Source organism: Budorcas taxicolor, chromosome 2 (genome assembly GCF_023091745.1).
Source record: "Budorcas taxicolor isolate Tak-1 chromosome 2, Takin1.1, whole genome shotgun sequence".
Classification (NCBI taxonomy): domain Eukaryota; kingdom Metazoa; phylum Chordata; class Mammalia; order Artiodactyla; family Bovidae; genus Budorcas; species Budorcas taxicolor.
The window spans coordinates 8,479,723-8,498,769 of NC_068911.1; the positions used below are offsets into that span (position 1 = coordinate 8,479,723).

At 59.3% G+C, this 19,047-nt stretch overlaps 2 protein-coding genes across 5 annotated transcripts in view; both read right to left on the reverse strand.

The window, feature by feature from the left end:
• Positions 1–6,952: 6,952 nt before the first annotated feature.
• On the reverse strand, positions 6,953–10,608 carry UPK3B (uroplakin 3B). Its single transcript, XM_052636149.1, has 6 exons — positions 10,527–10,608; positions 10,216–10,365; positions 9,722–9,959; positions 8,514–8,593; positions 7,578–7,707; positions 6,953–7,112 (listed from the first exon to the last, which is right to left on the reverse strand). The coding sequence occupies exons 1-6, from the start codon at positions 10,606–10,608 to the stop codon at positions 6,953–6,955; spliced, it is 840 nt and encodes a 279-aa protein (XP_052492109.1).
• A 2,990-nt stretch (positions 10,609–13,598) lies between these two features.
• DTX2 (deltex E3 ubiquitin ligase 2) overlaps positions 13,599–19,047 on the reverse strand; it is a 34,361-nt gene continuing 28,912 nt past the window's right edge. For 3 of the 4 annotated variants that reach the window (XM_052656387.1, XM_052656402.1, XM_052656378.1), the window contains 4 exons: positions 17,686–17,844; positions 16,556–16,717; positions 15,250–15,339; positions 13,599–14,154 (listed from right to left, as the gene is read on the reverse strand). In XM_052656387.1, the coding sequence (XP_052512347.1) occupies positions 13,927–14,154; positions 15,250–15,339; positions 16,556–16,717; positions 17,686–17,844 (639 nt within the window). In that variant the 3' untranslated portion in view covers positions 13,599–13,926. The remainder of the gene's footprint in view (positions 14,155–15,249; positions 15,340–16,555; positions 16,718–17,685; positions 17,845–19,047) is intronic. The other variant, XM_052656394.1, reaches the window with a different exon arrangement.

Below are 19,047 nucleotides of genomic sequence, written 5' to 3' on the forward strand. Positions count from 1 at the left end.
TTCCCCACCCCTGCCCCGAGGGCTCTCCCACTGCCCTAGGTGCCTATATTCAGGGCACAGGGACTGGAGGGCGAAGGTGAGCCTGACACTTCCATGAAACAACACCTCCACTGGGGAGCAGAGGAAGGGGGGCTGAGGACTCGGAGAGAGAGGCCAGGATGATTAATGGGGCATTCCTGTCTGTCCCTCAGCGGGGAGAGGTCGAAGTCTGGGAGAAGAATGGTTGTCAAGGGTGACACATTCTTCCTGGGGATAACTCCAGCCTGCGTCACCCCATAGGGAGTGGGGTTTCGGGGAGGTGGGGACTCATCTGACAGGGGAGGGGAGACTGAGGCCAGCAGAAGGGGGCAGGGCTGCCTGCTGGGCTCACCCAGAGGAGGAGGAATCAAGGGTGACCCCTGGGCCCCTGTCCCTAGAGGTCCAGGCTGGGAGCAGTGGTGGTCGGTGGGGAGAGGGCCAGGACATGGCTGCAGTGGGCCCTGGGGAGGAGAGGAGGCAGGGAAAGCTGGGTCAAGGGGCCAGCGTGAGCCCGGCCCTTCCTGCCTCCAAGCCTCTGCACACATTGTTCCTGCAGCTCTCACCACGGCCCCCTGCCCTGCATACTCCGCCCAGCCACCCACCCCCCCCACCCCCGTCCCGCTCATGTCCCCAACACTGTGAGGGTGGGTGGATCAGTCTGCTCCACCCACCAGGGCAGAACGCCCCAGACCAGGCAGCTTAACAGCAGACCTTTACATTCTCCCAGTTCTGGAGGCCGGAAGGCCAAGATCACGTGGGCAGGGCTGGTGTCTTCTGGACCTCTCTCCTTGGATTGTTCCCTTCCTGCCTCTTCACCTGGTCTGTCCCCTGCAGCACCCCAGTGTCTCTGCATCCTAATCTCTTCTTATAAAGGCACCAGCCCGATGGGGTCACATCCCCACCCTCAAGGACTTAATTACCTCTTAACTTCATTATCTCTTTAAAGACCCTCTCTCCAAATACGGCCACACTCTGGAAGCCCCCTGGAGGCCCAGCGGTTAGGACTGGGCACTTTCACTGCAAGGGGCACAGGTTCCATGCCTCGAGGGAACTAAATAGTCACACGCTGAGGCTTCAACATAGGAATTTGGAGGAACATGGTTCCATCTGTAGTAGTCCGCTCCCCGGTCCCCTCCGTGAGTGGGACTGGATCTGACCCTCCCTCTGCGTGGCCTGGAGGGTCTCTGGGCTGGGTCCCTGGACCGAGTCCCTGGACCTGTTGTCCTGCCCAGCAGCTGCCCCTCCCCCCTTCTGAGGGGACGAGTTGGGGTGGGTGGGGTGGCCAGGCTGCAGAGTGAGCAGCGGGGTGTGGCTCTGTCCATCTGCTCCTGTTTCACGTTGGCCCCTCCCGAGAAGGTGGTGCCCGCCCCACCCTCCGCCAAGGACCTGGCAGCTCCCCAGGTTCTGTGAGCAGTACGGGAGGGGCCCCAGGGAACCCAGGAGGCAGTGGGTTGGGCGGGCCAGGAGCTGGACGGTCCCTCCCTGCCTTCCAGCTTCCTCCTAAGGACAGCAGCGCTCTGCAGAAAGTGCTTGAGTTGCCATCCTGCGAAGGCACCAATGAACTGCCCCTCAGGCTGGGACACCGGCCCTGGGGGGCCCTTCCTAGGAGGCAGAGAGTCACAAACCCCAACAAGGCTCTGAGGAACTCCAACAGGAAAGGAAATTCTTTCCGTGAGCACAAAGCCAAACAGGAAGGGGCTTCCCCGGTGGCTCAGTGGTAAAGAATCCTCCTGCAATGCAGGAGCCGCTGGAGACATGGGTTTGATCCCTGGATCGGGAAGATCCCCTGGAGGAGGGCATGGTAACCGACTCCAGCATTCTTGCCTGGAGAATCCCTATGGACAGAGGAGCCTGGCGGGCTACAGTCCATGGGGTCACAAAGAGTCGGACAGAAGTGAAGCGACTTAGCACACGCGCAACCACAAAGCCAAACAGGAGCTCCTTGTGTTCCCCCCGCGCCTGGGGCCTGGCCACCTGCCCGGGCGTGGCAGATGGTTGCTCTTCTGACTGCCTCCTGCAACGCTCTTCTTACGTCCGGGACACGGCTTTCCGACTGCTATGTGTCCCCACCCAAATGATGTCTCTGCTTGGACTCAGTCCCCTCACCCCCACCCAGGACCCCCCCACCATGGTGGGGTCCGGGGGGCGGAGCCTGTATCTACACCTCCCCCTGCATCACCCAGAGGGTGGGACGTGCCAGGCTCCCAGGGCACCTACCTCAGCCCATTCTGGCCAGCGTGAAGGGGTATCTTTCTTTTATAAAACATACAAGCAACAAATATGTATTAAACACCTACTGGGAGCTGGGCACTGTGCTACCTCTAGGGGGCGCTCTGGTGAGCAAAGCACACGTGGTCCCTGGCCCCCTGGAGTTGAGGGTTTAGCGGAGGAGATGCAGAAGCTCATCGTTTTAAATGTCTGATTACAACATGGAAAGAAAAGGTGCCGAGGAGGAAAATAACATGGCTCTAGGAGAGCTGAGGGGTCAGGAAGGGCTTCCCTGAATAAGTGTGAGGAGCTGAGGAGCGATCTAGAGGAAGGGGCATGGAGGGGGGTCTCGATCAAAAGAGAAGCAGGTGCAAAGGCCCAGTGGCAGGATGGGGTGGAGGGGCTAACAGAGGCATGAATTCAGGGAGCAGGGATGGATCCCGGCACCTTGCAAATAAGGTGAGAGAAGACCTGCTCTCACGGGGAGGAAACCTCTGAGGGGGAAGCAAAGGTGAGACACATTAGGTGTGTATCACCGAGTTCCTCTGGATGCCAGGAGGAGAATGGGGGTGGGGAGCAGGGATGCAGACGTGGGGAGACCAGCAAAGGGGCGACTGCTGACACCCCATCGAGAAACCGGGGTGGCGGGCCTGGGGGACTGCTGGGAAGATGGAGAGAAACGGATGCTTCAGAGATAAGAGGAATAAAGCGACCCTGAGCCTGAGAGGGAGGGAGGGGTGCTGGCCCGTTTCTACCTGCTGTCATTCTGCTGCCTTTGATTTTTGGCCCAATGAGTCATCCGTGAGTCATCACCCCCACAACCACTGCTGTTTTTTTCCTTCTTCACAGTGAACTTGTTTTTAACCACTGAGCCATGATGTGATGGGCCAATGGGTTTGGAGGTACTTCCCCAAGGACAGCCCTGGAGAAAATGGAAAACATCATTTAATAAAGAGGTTCTCCGCAATGTGGTTCTCACTAGGCGCCCTGCTCCAGGCTGTCACGAGCTGGCCCTCGCGGGGCTTGGGTCTAGCTGGTGACCCTCTCGAGCGTGACTCTGAGGCAGAAGGCCCCAGCACAGTTCCCCAGAGTCCAGCGTGGCGGTGCCTGGGCTGGTGATGACCCGGCCCGCCGCCCCAACTGTGTGTGGATTCTGTGGTGCCCAGGCACGCCTGCTCTGGGGCAGCACGCCCACAGCCCAGCAGGCTCCCTGGGCAGCCTTCCGCTGACCAGGGCTGTCTATCTTTGTAAAGTACTAACAATTTGTTAGTGTTTGTGTGGATTCACTCACCTACGATGACGTTCCCAGAACCCCCTTTTTCTGGGGATCGGCTCTAAGGCTGAGGCGACAGGACCACTTTCAGAACATACGGGGCCCCGTTTTGCATGCCTACCCATCCCCACATCAGAAGCCTGGGCACAGGAGGGGCCTCCCTGGTGGTCCAGTGGTTGAGAACCCGCTTCTTGCATAAGTCTTAATTGTGCTGAATTGGCTCACAGCACTTTTCAGCTCTACTATATGCTTCTGCTTCTGTACGTTCATTCTATTAATTTCTGAGAGTTTGATATTCTGACTGAATATCTTAATTTATCTACCGAAAACAACTGTAATTAAGTGGAACTACATGTAACTCTGTCCTGTATTCTCCATGCTTCCTGTAAATGTGTTACTATGTTTTCATAATTTAAAAATTCAAAAAGAAAGATTAAAAAAACCAATCTGCCTTCTAATGCAGGGGACATGGATTTGAACCCTAGCTGAGGAACTAAGATTCCACATGCCACCGGGCAACTAAGGCACAGCTAAGATCTGACACAGCCAATAAATAAATACATTTTTTATTTTAATGAAGGAAAGATACCCAAGCACAGCCTCTCCCTTTTGGCTTGTCTCTCATGTTTAAGAAGTGCCGGATTCCTCCAATCACCTCCCCAATATTTCTAGGATCCACCTCTTCCTCCCCAGCGTGCTTCGTCTGCCCTGGCTCAGGGCTGATTCCATGTGCCTGGAAGACCAGGTCACCCTCCCTCTTACCGGGCTCCCGGCCCGCCCCCATCCCTGCTGCCGTGGCCCCAGGAACCACCTGTGTCACCATAAGGCAAGACTACGTCTGACCTCCCCGAGTCCCTCTTTCTCCTTCCCTCCTCCTTTCCTCTGACCTGACTTACATTTGCCTCCTGAGACACGTCTCACCCCTAGTTAATCCCCTTGACCGTCAGGTGGGGTCAGTTGCCCCCCCTGCCCAGGCTTCACTCACCATGTTGCAATGTCTGTTTAGAGCTCATCTCCACAGTCAAGGCCCAGGTGGCCTCGATGAGAGCAGCTCCTCAGAGGGGCTTGAAGATGTTGTTTGGAAGTGAGGGGCAGCCCCAGGGACGCACAAGACATCACAGGACTCAGAATCCACAAAGATTCTGGCACTAACAAGCCACCAAAGGACCCCGGGACACGCCAGAGCCAGGGGCAATTCCTGCTCCTGGCTGATCCTCCATCTTTGGGCAGGTTCGTTCATCTTTTCACTCAACAAACACCAGCGGATCCCTATTTCTCACTATCATTTCCTTCCTGGGCAGGCCCCAAGCCAGGCATCCTGGGTCTTAAGGGCCTTGTTGTCTGGTATTGGGGCCAGGCCTGGGAGGGACAGCGTGGGCCGGGCTCCACTGGTGGTAGCTGGCATAGCGCAGGGCCAACTTTTAACCCTCCTCCAATTCTAAGAATGAGCCTCTCAGATGGCTCAGAAGTGAAGAATTGGCTGCCAAAGCAGGAGACACAGGTTCGATCCCTGGGCCAGGAAGATCCCCTGGAGAGGGAAACGGCAATCCACTCCAGTATTCTTGCCTGGAGAATCCCATGGACGGAGGAGCCTGGTGGGCTATAGTCCAATAGAGTTGCAAAGAGTCAGACACAACTGAGCGACTAAACAACAGTTCCAAGAATCCAAGAGGATCCTGGGCTCTAGGGCAGCGGAATTCCAAAAGTGGCAGTCTGACAGGGCTGGTTCTCATGGCCAGGTGTCACCCAGGACACCAGGGCCTGAGCTCCCAACTGCACCGAGAGCAGGTCTTGTGGCTGGTGAGGATGCCGGCAGGGTGGGAGAGAGACCACAGGGACCGGGGTGCATGGGTTTTGAAAGCAGACTCCCGTGAAGCGTTTACCTGGGAAGGAGCACTGCTAAATCTACCTGCATTAGTGGTGGGCTTCCTGGCCCTGGCCCCCACCCCATTGGGGGTGGGTTTCCCTGGGGCCATCAGGAGATGCGGGAACCCCAATGCATAGCTAGGGCTAGCAATCTAGAGGACAGGCTTCGGGCAGGGCCCGGGCTGGTGGCAGGGGCAGGCTGCACAGGGCGGAGCCAGGCTGGGCAACGCGTGTAACTGCCCCTCTTGCAGAGCCAGTGCGGGCACCACCCGGATGGAGGAGCAAGATGGCATTTATTCATCTCCAGAGTCAGGGGAAGGGGGTAGATTTCTCCGCTCGGCGCCCTCCTCGGGTTGGCCTGTATGCTGGGAGCCGCAGTTTTGCTTAGAAGGGCCTGGGAGCGGCCGGGGGACAGGGGATGCAGGGACAGTGGATCGTGGGCAGATCACTGAGCCTGTTTTTCCATCCAGAAAACGGTGACAGCTGTGCAGTGGGACGACACACCGCTGATCCTCAAACGAGAGTGACTGCTCATCCTCTGGCTTGGCCGAGGTGGAAACTGGAGCCGTGACCTCCAGAGACTCAGGTGCGTGGCGGCCACTGAGACATCGGGTCCAGCGGTGGGACGCTCAGCTGTGCACAGACGTGCGCATGCGCGGGACTCGGCAACCGCGGCGCCACGGCGCCCTCTTGTGTCCACGGTGGGAATCACCGGTCTTGCAGGCGGACGGACGCTGGAGAGTCAAGCGGCTCCTGCTGGGTGATGCGGGCGCTGGCTACTGGACAGGAGAGTCCATCGGGGGCAGATCGTCTCAGGAGTGTAAGCTCGAGGGTGCGTGACAGTCCGAGGGGGTGATAGCCCCCCCAACAGTAACAGGTCGCATCAGGACACGTGGTCATCTGAGGCCCAGAGCAGTGAGGGAGCACCCCAAGAACAGCAGCAAGCCCTGCGTGAGGGCCCATGCCTAACATCGTGTGCGGCATGTGGCAGCCGCTCAATAAATGCTTGTGCAATGGGAGTGAGCGCAGGAGTGTGTGTGCCATCTGCATGTGCAAGGAGGTAGGAAGTGGCATCCGGATCATCACAGCAATCTACACTGTCTGACCTTCCAGCCAGTGAGGGCTACCCTCAGAAAGGGCCCATGTCCAGGGAAGATGGAGGCACCTCTGAAAGCCTCACTGCAGCCACGGCTGCCAGTGAGGGACAGACGGAGGGACAGAGGGACAGACGGGGGCCTCATGTACCCCAAGATGGGCCCGGCCCAGCCCAGCCCACTGCAGGCCTCCTCCTGGGGCCTGGAAGCCTCCTTTCGGGCAGTGTGTCCACATGACCTCCAGCCTTGCTTCAGGTAGGCAGATCAGAGGCAGATGGCATTGGGGGCTGGATGCCTGGCCTGACCGCGGCCCTCCCACAACTTCCTGGAGGCGGGGGAAATGAGAAAGCCCAAGGCAGGGCTGCTAGCAGTGGGATTTCAGGCAGGGCGGGAGGTGCGATGTGGAACACACACGCGCACACACACACACATACGTGCACTGTGCACTCACCCCCTGGCCCCCACCGCCCCAGCCCCAGCCAGGTGGGCCAGGCTAGGGGCTGAGGCTGGGGAAGCGTCCCAGGCCAGGCTCGCAGCCCACCGGCAGGGTGGCCGCCTCACTGGGCGGGACGTGGTGGGTCATGTAGCGCTTTCCCATGAAGGAGCCGATCCGCAGCTGCTCTGGGGCCTCCTCCGGCCACCACAGGCTGGAGCTGGATGGGGACAGGGAGACAGGCTGTGGGTGGAGTGTCTCCCTGCTGGGTGGAGCAGGCTGCTGAGCTCCCACAGCCCTCCTCCTGTAGCCTCTGATGTCCCTTTCCTCCCTGGGAGGACCAGCTGGAGGCCTGCCTCCTCCAGGTGGCCACCCTGGCTCCCTAGGTATCAGTTCATTGAAACAACTGAGGGCTCACTGGAGAGAAAGCACGGTCAGGGAGAAGGGCCCAGGCAGAGCAAGGTGGCCCCGTCTATGAACCCGTGATCAGAGGACCTGCTGGACCGCCTTCCTGAGCTCCTAGATGAGACACTCAGGGTGGAAATTCCCTGCACATTGCTGAAAGGGGCACCAACCAACTCAAAACTACAGGGCTTCCGAAGGGCTCCCAGAAGGTGCTGGGCCAGACAGAGAGCAGGGGCTCTGGGGGGGGGTGGCAAGGGGCCCTCCGGGGGTCGCCACTCACAAGCGCACGCTGGAGGCTGCCAGGAAGGCCAGGAGCAGGAGGCCGCCCAGGGAAGACAGGATGGAGGTGATGACGATCATGTCTCCACTCCGCCGCCCGGGCCACGTGTCAATGGAGCCTGGGGACTTCCCTGCACACACAGCGGCTTTCAGAGGCTGCCCTCGGACCCCAGGGCGGTCACCTCCCCGCCATGCTGACTGCCGCACATCCCCAGCTGGCCTCCTGAGCCCGCTCATCTGTCCCTCTCTGCTGGGGCACTTGCGCTCTGCCAGCCTGGACCACCTGTCACAGCAGCCTCTGCCTTGGTCTCACCTGCCGGACTGTTCCCACCACCCATGGCAGGCAGAGAGGCAGCAGAGCTCAGGACCAACCGGGTGCTGCCCTGCTCCCTGGAGTCTGGCATTCAAGGCCTTCACGTGACAAGATCCACGCCCCCTCCCCTCCCCGACCCCAGCCTCTGCAGCATGTCTCCCAGGCACGCCCTCATGGGACACTCGGCCTTTGACGTGCAGTTTTCTTGGTCTGCTGAACCGCTGCTCCTTGGCGCTCTGCTGAGAGCAGGCTTCCCAGGACCACGGCTCCAGCCTCTTTCTTGCCCTGGCCCCTCTTTTCCACCCAGCAGTGCCCAGCACAGGGTTGGCTCCCTGAAGGAGGGGCAGACTATTTCTGTCCATGATGGGGCTTCAGCCTGGGGCACCCGAGGGTTGGCAAACATTTTGGGGTGGACAGAGCTGATGTCTCTGCCCATGGGGCTGACCCAGTACCCCACCCTTTAGTGGGAGGTTCTATTTAGGGGGTGGCCTGGACTTGGATTCTGACTCGGGGGCCCCAGTTCCACGGTAGCCGGGGGAGGGGCCGGCTGAGCACAACCAGGGTGCCGATGTTGGCTGGTCCACAGGGCACACTGGAGTCGGAGCGCCCGGCCCTCCGAGCTACCTTGGTGGAGAGCGATGGGGTCGGACCACCTCGTCTCAGCGTGGGGTGAGCCCCTGGAGTTCATCAGCAGGAACTTCACCCTGGGGGAGAGGACCAGGGATGAGGCTCCGTGCCTCGACTGTTCTGGGCAAGGCCCCCACCTCAGCCAGGCCCCAGGCAGCTCATGATAGCTAGGCTGTGGGCCTGTCATGTTCAGGGCAGGGGGGCGCCCTGTGCTAAGCACCCCGAGACCTCTCTGGCCACAGCAACCTCTGCCACCAGCCCTCAACCATCTGAATTGCCACTCTTCAGACACCCTCTCTGGTTCAGGGGTCCCATGACTAAATGCCACGTACAGGGGGCCTCAGGGTGGCTCACAAAGGTGTGTGAGGCCCCAGCCCCTGTTCTCCAGAGGAAAACTGCTGGCTGTGTGGAGTCTGTGAGGCCTTGGAAGGCCCCCCAATAGGAGCGGGCACCCCAGGCAAAGGCCAGGAGGGAGAGGTGTGCTCAGGGCGTGCTCAGAGACCAGGATCAGGGGAGCGGGCAGGCTGAGCTCCGAGGGCACCGCCCAGAACTTGAGTTGTATCTCTGTTTGAGGTGGGGGCTCTGGGATCCAGGCAGGCTGGCATCTGCCATTGACGGGAGCTGGCTCTGGTGGCCGCTAGGGACGGGGTGGGAGGCTGAGTCAGGGAGTGGCCACTGGGTGAGAGGGTGAGGGGCGCCGGGGTGGAAGGCGGCTACATTCTGCCCCACCGTCTCTGTGGCCCCTGCTGGTTCCCCCAGCCGCACTAAGTCACCCTGAGTTTGTCTGGTCTTGTCCCCTTGCTCGCTGGACCCCTGCTCTCCCACCCCAGTTCCACCCTCAGCACCAGGCTGACTTTCCTGCCAGACCCACCTGTGGGAGGGGCGGTCTCCAGCATTCCCCTCCCCCTACGCTAGGGCCTGCAGACCCCTTCCCATCCCCCACCAGCTCTGTGATGCCCACCTCCTCGTGGAGGCCACCTGCCCCTCCAGGAGATCCGACCCCACACAGGAAGAAACCAAGGCTGGAGAATGGGAGGGGCTTGCTCGGCCTGCAGCCAGGAAGGAGCGGGGCCAGGACAGAGGCCTGGGCGGAGACTGAGACGGGGGTGGGGTGGGGTGGGGGGCAGCCCTGGTCACAGAACCCGACCCCCACCTCTCCATCTCCCAGTACAGCTCCCTTCCAGGTTTCAGGTCAGGCGACTCACCTGTAAGGCCCCGGGCCCGGGAGGGGGGCATTGCAGTAGCGAGGCTGATGGAGGTCAGCAAGGCAGCCGGCGTCATTGCCCACCCTAAGCACGGGGGCGCGCCCGCTGCCACCCGCCGGGTCCTCACAGGGCAGCTGGTCCATGGTCAGGGGCAGCGTCATATAGTGGCCATCGGTCAGCAGCCGTGGGGAGGCTGGGATCTCAGCCAGTGTCTGGGGGTTCTGAAAGACCCTAGAGGCTGCAGGAGGGAGACACAGGCAGCTGGGGCCGCAGGGCAGGAGGAGACAGGCAGTCCACTCCCATAGCCCAGCGCCCTCCACACCTCAGAGCCCAGAGTGCCCCTCCAGACACAAATCAGACATCACCTCTCAGATCCCCTGCAGGATAAAGCCCGAACTCCCCATTCACACCCAGTTGAGAGGGGCTCCCAGGGCCCTGGAGCTGTCCTCAGACCCACTCGTCACTCCAGGCCCCAGACCTGAACCAGAACCTACCGTTGCTGAAGGCCACCACCAGCCAGACAGTGTCAGCAGCGCTGGAGTGCCCATCCAGGACACAGCGCGGCTGCTCCAAGGAGAACGTGGTGGCCGTGACCTTTCCTTCCAGGTCCCAGGCAGTTATCCGCGGCGTGTAGGGGATGAGCTCTGGGGCCATGGAGACAGGCGTGAGGGTCCAGGGCCCACTGCCCCTGGGGCTGCCTCTCCCAGTTGGTGGGGGGCAGGGGGTCCCAGGGTCTAATCACTCCAGCTGGTGCCCCAGCCCCTAGGGTCTGGTCGGGTGCACCCCTCCCGGGACCCCCACTTACCCAGGCTGAGGCAGGGCTGGGGCCAGCCCAGCACCACCAAGAGCAGCAGCCAGGGGCAAGGCTGCCTGGAGGGGAGCCCCATGACAGCCTGCAGCGCACCCACCGGCCTGCTTCCACACCCACAGCCTGGGGCCGGTCTGGCTGCCTTGGGCGGCGCCCCTCCCCACACACTGTGGGCCTGGAGGAGCTGGTTAGTCAGGCTGCCCCGCTGGCCAAGGGCTGGAAAGACCTGAAAACATAAAAGCACCCCACTCCGCCTCCCAGCCCAGCCCACCCCGGGGAAGGGGCTGGGCAGGGGCAGGCCAGGGCTGAGAGCAGCCCCTGGATCCCCGGGTGCTGGCCAGGTCACCCCAGCGGCCTGTGTCTGAGTTTGGGTCCCACCCAGACCCCCAGCCTTGGGGAGGAGGGCCACATGCCAGAGATTCCTGCACGCCAGGTACCAGGAGCCTCCCTCTGGCCTTCCATCCCCACCCAGGGGAGGAAGGGGGCAGCTCTAGCTCCCTCAGGACCCAGTGGTCCTGCCCTCCCTTCACAAGGCCACATCCTCCCTTATATCCTTTGATCATAGAGCCAGGATGGCTGGCCAGTGCCCTGCTTACATCACTCCCTTGGGTTCTCACTATATATGTGTATATATATATATTTTTTACTTTTCAGAATTCTTTTAAATTTTTCATTAATTTTTTTGGCCACACTACTCAGCTTGAGGAATTTTAGTTCCCTGATCAGGTATTGAACCCAGGCCCTGGCAGTGAAAGCGCCAAGTCCGAACCACTGGACCGCCAGGGAATTCCCTATAGTGGGTTAGCCGCTCAGTCATATCCAACTCTTTGCGACCCCATGGACCACAGCCCACCAGGCTCCTCCATCCATGGAATTCTCCAAGCAAGAACACTGGAGTGGGTTGCCATTTCCTTCTCCAGATAATTCCCTATATGTATTTTTAAAATTAAGATATTATTCACATAACCTAAGATGTCCCTTTAAAATGTACAGTTTAGGGGTTTTTGTTTTGGTGGGGTTGCTTTTTGGGGAGGTTGTTTTTGTTTTAAACAAAAAGGGTTTTTTATTTACAGGAATTCTGGAGAAAGACGGCTGCTGGTATGGGTTTGGTCAAATGACATTAGGGTCCATGTCTCTGAGATTCTCTTGACCTTTTTTTTTTTTTTTTTCTGCCATACCTTACAGCTTGCAGGATTCTTGTTCCCAACCAGGGACTGAACCCAGGCCAGGGCAGTGAAAGCAGAGTCCTAGTGAGGCAACCAGGGAACTCCCTCTCGGTATTTTTTTTCATTGCAGCAAGATGGCTGCTGTGGCTCCAGGCGTCGTGTTCTCACTCAAGGTAGGAAGAAGGGAGGGGCAGAGAGGTGTTGCTCAAACACCTTTATCAGAAAACGTTATGCTTTCCATATAACATAAGCCCTGTAGACTTCCTTTTAAACTTCATTGCCATAAATCACCAGATTCTAGAACTTTATCACCCCAAAAAGAAACACTGTACCCATTAAAACAGTCACTTCCCATTCCCCTTCCCCCACTGACCACCACTGATGTCCATTCTGTCTCAGTGGATTTGCCTCTTCCGGATGTTTCATATAGACAGAAACACACAATGTGTCATTTTCTGCCTGGCTTCTTTCATTTGATACAGTGTTAAGGCTCATCCATGTTGTATGTGTTAGCATTCCTTTCTTTTTTCTGGCTGGATAGCATCCCATTACACGGACAGATTGTATTTTGTTCATTCTTCGGCCGATGGCTATTTGGGTCGTCCCCACTTCTTGGCTGTTATGAACGCTACCGGGACCGTGTTTCCAGTTCTTGGATATTTATCTAGCAGTTTAACTGCTGAGTTATATGGGAACTGCTTTTTGTGGCTCTGGTCGCCAGCTTTCCAAAGCAGCTGCATTTTACATTCCCACAAGCAGTGGACGAGGGTTCCAATCTCTCCACATTCTCACCAATATTTATTTCCTATATATACTTTTTATCATAACCACCCTAGTGGGTATGAAGTGGTACCACTTTGCGGTTTTGATTTGCACTTCCCTAATGACGTTGCTTGTCCGCCATCTGTATAGCTTTTTCAGAGAAATGTGTTCAAGTCCTTTGCCCGTTAAAATTGAAGATTTTTTTATCGTTTGAGTTGTGACAGTTCTTGATACACTGTGAACACGAGAGTCTGATCAGGCATACGATGTGCAAACACTGTGCTCCCGCTCTCTCACTGCACTGTGGTGTGGGAGCCGAGGGTGGGGCGGGGCACTCAGGGACCCACACAACCCCTCTGCCCTGTGAGCCCTGGAGTGAGTCTCACTGCGGAACCTAACAGAGTTGGGGTCCAGCTTCTCTATCAGGGCCTCCTGGCCCTCCCCAAAACAGCTTCTCCACAGGGCAGGGGGCACGATGCCAGGGGCTCACAAAGCTGCCTTAATACTCTAACATACACTGATCTTTTTAACAATAAATCATAAAACAGAATTTAAGTTTCTTTCTCAGGGAGAAAAGGGCTTGTGAAGGCCACAAGCACACACCCCCACCCCTCCTTGCCCTCAGGAAGCCTAGGAGTATTGGATCCTCTTTCTAAGAAGACTGGGAAGGATTGGAACCTTGCGGGGGGGTCAGACCAGGCCTGGCTGGGATTCAGTCCCAGCTCTACTACTGTGCCCTTAAACCTCCGTTTCCTCATCTGGAAAGTGGACACAGCAGTACACGCCCCCATATGAGCAGCACTTAGAAAGTCAGAACCCCCTTCGGAAGTCAGAACCCCTGAGGAAGTAAATGGGAGGAGCTGGGGGGGGGGTCTCCCTGGCAAAGCTGCTGAAGGCCCACTGCAAGGAGAACTGGGGTGGGGCAGGGGAGCTGCTCAGGTCAGTGCCCGGCTCCTGGCCTCCCCGCAGCCTGTGTCTCATTTAAGAAGAAACAAAGGTTGGACAGGAAGCCTGTCAGGTCCATTCCTTCTCTGATGCAGCAAGACATGTGTGGGCTGGCCTTCATACATCCAATCTTCATACATACACACACATGTACACACGCAGCCTCTCCAATGGCAAACCCACAGGGCCCACGGTCTTTGGCTTTAGAGCATTTATTGCAAACAGAACATCTGAGGTATGAGCAGCTGACCCAGACAGAGGCCTGCCCCCGCGGCACACACGGCAGGCAGCCTCTCCTCACCCCGGACACTGAGGGCCCCACACAGCCCACCGAGGATGGAGGGGCCCACACACTGAGGTAGCAGCAGCCGAAGGCCCCACACGTATGACTCCCAGGCTCGCCCGGTTTCCACAGAGACCCAGGCCCGGCGGGCACAGGGAGGGGGACGGGTGGGCATGGGGAGCCCGTGCTCCACAGGGAGCCCGCCGTCGTGGTGGGCGAACCGGGCCAGCCAGGCCGCGGGTCACTGCTGCTCCAGGCAGTCCTCGGTCACCCCCTGGGCAGCCAGCTCAGCCAGCACGTTCTGCAGGTAGTTGGGGTCGGGGTAGCCGTGGCCTGTCACGTTGCGGTCCATCTCGGTCTTGTGGTGGATCTCGTTCCACACCACTGTATCCGTCTCTCCGGTGGTGCTGGATGTTCCTACTGTGAAGATAAGGCGCCTCTTCCAGGCCACCTTCAGCAGCTCCAGGACCTGCCCAAGGGGAGGGGATGGAGGGGGGAGGGGAGGGGATGGAGGGGGGAGGGGAGGGGATGGAGGGGGGAAGGGATGGAGGGGGAGGGGAGGGGATAGAGGGAGGAGGGGAGGGGATGGAGGGGGACGGGAAGGAGGGGGAAGGGGATGATGGGGGTAGGGGATGGAGGAGGGGAAGGGGATGATGTGTTGGGGGGTTGGGGGCAAGGGCATGGAGGAGGGGGGAGGGGAGGGGATGATGTGGGGGGGAGGGGATGATGTGGGGGAGGTTGGGGGGAGGGGGTGGCGGGGAAGGAGCAGAAGGCTGTGAAGGAGTGCTCTGAACAAACCCTGGCTGCAGGGGCTGGCCTGGAGGGCAGACACTCCTGACACCCCCCTCACCTCCCTTAGCCTCTTCGTGCCCTTGGGGCTGTCCCCACCCCAAAGCCACCACCCTGGCTGTTCTGTCTGCTTGGAATGCTCTTTCCCAGCCTTCTCACAGCTGTTCAGTCATGTCCAACTCTTTGCGAACCCATAGACTGTAGCCCCCAGGCCCCTCTGTCCATGAGATTTCCTAGGCAAGAATACTGGAGTGGGGCGCCACTTCCTTTTCCAGGAGACCTTCCTGACCCAGGGATTGCACCCACGTCTCCTGTATTAACAGGCAGGTTCTCTACCGCTGAGCCACCTGGGAAGCCCCTCCTCTGAGCTGGGAAGCCCCAAGTCAGGACTCAGTGCAGAGGCAGCCCAGACCACCCCCATCAGCTAGGGTGAAGCGGCCCCAGTTCCACCGCATCCCATCACACTAGGCCGCAGAAGACCCCTGTCCTCCCCCAGCGCACCTGCGGTCAGGTCGTCTCTGCCTGGATGCCCCATACCCAGACGCCTAACCTGCAGCAGGCCCCCAGGAAGGGGCAGCCCACACCCCAGCCAGCCCACAGGCTTCATCTCCTCCTCCTGTCGCAGTACGGTGGGCAGAGGCAGAGCTGGTGTGGCCACCGAGCCGGCTCTCCCAACCCAACAGCCACCTGCTGCTCAGGGGCAGCCAGGCTGGACTTGCCAGCAGTGGGGGAGGGGCATGGAGGCTGCTCCCAGGGGTGGCAGCCGGGCCTTTACCTTGCGGCCCTGGGCGTTGTTGGGAAGGTAGCACTGGCGGGGAAACCCTCTGGCAGTGAAGGGCTTTCCAGGGTTGGGGTGTTCAGGGCCCTGCAGGAGGAACACAGACGGCGAGAGTGGGAGCCAAGGGGCTGGCGGGCCTCAGAGCTGCTGGGACAGGGCCCCTCCCCCCAGCCTCACCCCGCCACCTTCCAGGCGGGGCTCCTCCTGCATGCAAGTGACCAAATCAACTGCTGTCTCATATCTTGCTCTAAAGACCCAGCATGCACACGGCCTGCCCACGCCTGCCCTTCCTGAACCCATGCTGCTCTGCTGGGCATCACACCCCCTAACAGCCTCCACGCCCCTGAGGAAACTAGACCTCTCAGAGGCCAGGCCTTGCTGGCAACCCTCTGGGCACAGGGCTCTCTGGACTGGATGGCAGGGCCTGCTTCACCATCACTGGGGCGCACAGCACCTCCACTGCTCTCTCCGGATGGAGCAGGGCCCCGAGACCATGCCAGCAGGCTAGACAGAGGGCGAGGGCTGGAACCACGCTCGGCCCTTGCCCTGCCCTCAGCCCATGGAGACATACCATGTACAACTCCAAATTCCTCTCCTGCTTCGTGGCTCTACTGCTGTCTAGAATGTTTCTAACTTTTCCAGTTTCACTTTGAGCACAATGTCGCTTTGGAGGACAACCAGGGGAAAGCACATAATTGGACAAAACCAAGGGACATCCTGTCCTCCTTTATCTTCCCAAGCCAACGAGGCTCTGGGGGGACACTGAGATCCCCTGGTCCAAGGCAGAAACCTGAGAAGCCCAGACTCTTGTCTGGGTCTCCACTGGGACCTGCAGCTGAGGTCCCTGCTCCTCCACACCCCACACAGGTCTGGATCAGGCCACTGAGCCGGTCCCTCAAGAGTGGTCAGGCCTCACTGCAGGCACCTCTCTGCCCTGCACTCTGCCCCATGGGAAGGTTCCTGCTTATGGGCTCCCCAGCCAACCAGCTAGCCCAACAGAAGCGCTTATTCCTCCTGCTTAGACTCCTGTGGGCCTTCTGCCCAGTACAAGTCCAGCTAAAATGCCTCCGCCTCCAGGAAGCACCCCCCTGGTTCAAGAAAAGGCAGGGGGCATCTCTTTGCTTCCACAACCCTAAGGGCTGGCTGGAGCCCCGAGCACGAGTGCCTCCTGATTGCTGGGAGTCTGACTGGGCAGCCGGGCACCCTCAGTGACCCCGGGGGACAGAGTGGGACAGGAAGAGCCCCGGAGAGGGGCCGACTCCAGGAAGAGCCAAGGAGGCTCCTCTCGTGCCGTGCCCCTCACCTGAATGCCGTGGGGAATGTTGTAGACTATGAGAATCGTCCCGCAGTCCTCGTGGCCAGGGAGGGACATCTGAAACGTGAACACCTCCATCTTCCCCCGGGGCTGGGTCCCAGTCTTCTCCCCGTAGATCGTTTTGCAGGAGGGACACTGCAAGCTTCCATCCTGGGACAGGGCAGAAGGTCGTGGACTGAGCCGGTGGCCCTGAGAGGGCACCCAGGCCAGCCACTCCACTGACTAGATGGGAAAGAGACCTGCAGGGACACGAGTTTGGTTCCCTGGTCACCCAGCAGGTCCTGGGCCAGTCGCCCAGCTCCCTGGCAGACTCCTTGCAAATAAATTCAATTTTGGCAATTTTCTTAGAAAGACAAGTTTTACCCCAGAAACTCATTATGTAATTTTCGTTAAAGGGACAAAGTACCAAGAGACTGGCATCAGGTAGAAAAATTAGGTTTATAAACCAAAGTCTACACAGTTGCTGCTGCTACTGCTAAGTCACTTCAGTCGTGTCCGACTCTGTGTGACCCCATAGATGGCAGCCCACCAGGCTCCCCCGTCCCTGGGATTCTCCAGGCAAGAACACTGGAGTTGGGTTGCCATTGCCTTCTCCAATGCATGAAAGTGAAAAGTGAAAGTGAAGTCGCTCAGTCGTGTCCGACTCTTCGTGACCCTATGGACTGCAGCCCACCAGGCTCCTCCGTCCATGGGATTTTCCAGGCAAGAGTACTGGAGAGGGGTGCCATCGCCTTCTCTGCTACACAGTTGAGTCATATTTAAAATGTAACAGAAAACCCTGTTTCGGAAGGACTGCTGAGGCTGGCGCCCTGGCCAGTATGCGTGGCATGAGGATGCTGCACAGGGGAGACAGCCCAGGCACGAACCCCCCACGGGCCTTGGCTCTCTCTGCTCCCCGAGCTCTGTCTACTCTGGCTAAATTACACCAAAGGCAGGGCAGCCTGGCGTCATCTGCCACCCCAGCCCCCTCCTGCTGCAGGGCCAGGACTGCGGACATCTCAAGGCGGTCTCTGGGCGGGCCCCAGGCTGCTGCAGCCCCAGTCACCTGCTCAGGTGCAGCACAACCGGGACGGGCAGGTGACCCCGATCCCCCTCCCCGGCTGGGCGGCCATGAGTACCTTGTTCCCATTGCAGTACATGGCCAGCAGGCAGAGCAGGTGGAAGGTGTGGCTGCACTTGGCCAAGCAGCCCACGGCCATGGGCCCGACGGTCTTGCTGTCGGTCACGTCGCTGTACCCAGACGCCACAGACAGCTTCTCCATACAGATGGTGCAGTCCTGGAGGGGGACCCACATGGGGCAGGCTCACCCCCAGCCCCCGCGCCACAGGGGCGAGTCCTGAGGACCAGCCGCTATCTGCGGAAATGCTGGGCCCCAATCTAAGTCAACCCCACAGCTCTCTGTTCTGGAGGCTGGGAGCACCAAGGGGTCACTGGTGTCTGCAGCCTCAGAGCAGTCACTGTCACCGTGGTGGAGGGGATGGCAGGCGGCACCGAGCCTGGGGGCTGCTGTGACGCCTGGAGCCCGGGCTGAGAAGGCGGCAGAAGAGCCCAGCAGAGAGGAAAGGACGGGAGGGGCCCGCAGCGCTGGGCTTTCCGAGGGAAAGGGAACCTGTCAGAAGCACAAGCACAGCAACAGGCAGGCAGGAGAGAGGAGAGTGTACTGAAGCAGGAACCGGCGTTTCTGTTGGGGGCTGGTGCACCTGCAGGGCAGGGGTGACCAAAGCGGAGGGGACCAGGTCCCAGGAGGCCCTGAAGGCCATGACCAGGGCCTGGGGCTTTGTCTTACACATCAGAGTAAGCAGAAGCATTCCTCCTGCTTAGACTCCTGTGGGCATTCTGCCCAGTATAAGGTGCCTCCACCTCCAGCAAGCCCTCCCTGGTTCAAGAAAAGGCTGGGGCCATCTCTTTGCTTCCATAAGCACAGCAACATGGCAACAGGCAGGTGGCATGAGCAGTGGGTACTAAACCATCACGGCCACACATTGGCTGTGTGATCAGCAGCTGGTGGGGAGGCAGCTGGGGCCAAACAGCCCAGCTGTGTCAGGTAAGCACAAGAGCAGAGAGATGGACAGACAGACTCCTGTGAAAGGGGGTGGGCAGGAGGGGAGGCCCGAGGAGAGAAGGACTTCCAAGTTTCTGTCCAAACCTTTACCAACCAGATGCTTCCTGTATTCTTGACTTGCAGAAGGCGGCCAGAGAGTCCCCAGCTCTGAACCGGCATGCATGACCTTGAACCCACCCCTAGGATTCTCCAGAGCTCTCCATGCAAGCTGGAGAACAGTGACATCACAGCCCCGAAATGAGACTCAGCAGACATGGGTCAGGTGAAGCTGTGACGGGGTTAAAAGCAGGAACCCTGGCTGGCCCTCCCCAAAGCCGGGGGGCAGGACTGGTCTCTGGACGAGGCACCTTCCAGCAGAGGACAGGCTGGGGGCCTCGTCTGAGCCACCCCGTTACCAAACAAAAGCAAAAGCAGTGC

Bases quoted from the DNA above. Each gene is read 5' to 3' on its own strand.
- UPK3B (XM_052636149.1), bottom strand. From the start codon at position 10,608: ATGGGGCTCCCCTCCAGGCAGCCTTGCCCCTGGCTGCTGCTCTTGGTG. The intron at 10,366-10,526 runs GTAAGTGGGGGT...CCATGGCCCCAG, and splicing joins CCAGCCCTGCCTCAGCCTGG to AGCTCATCCCCTACACGCCG. The intron at 8,594-9,721 runs GTGAGTCGCCTG...CCTCTCCCCCAG, and splicing joins CCGGGCCCGGGGCCTTACAG to GGTGAAGTTCCTGCTGATGA.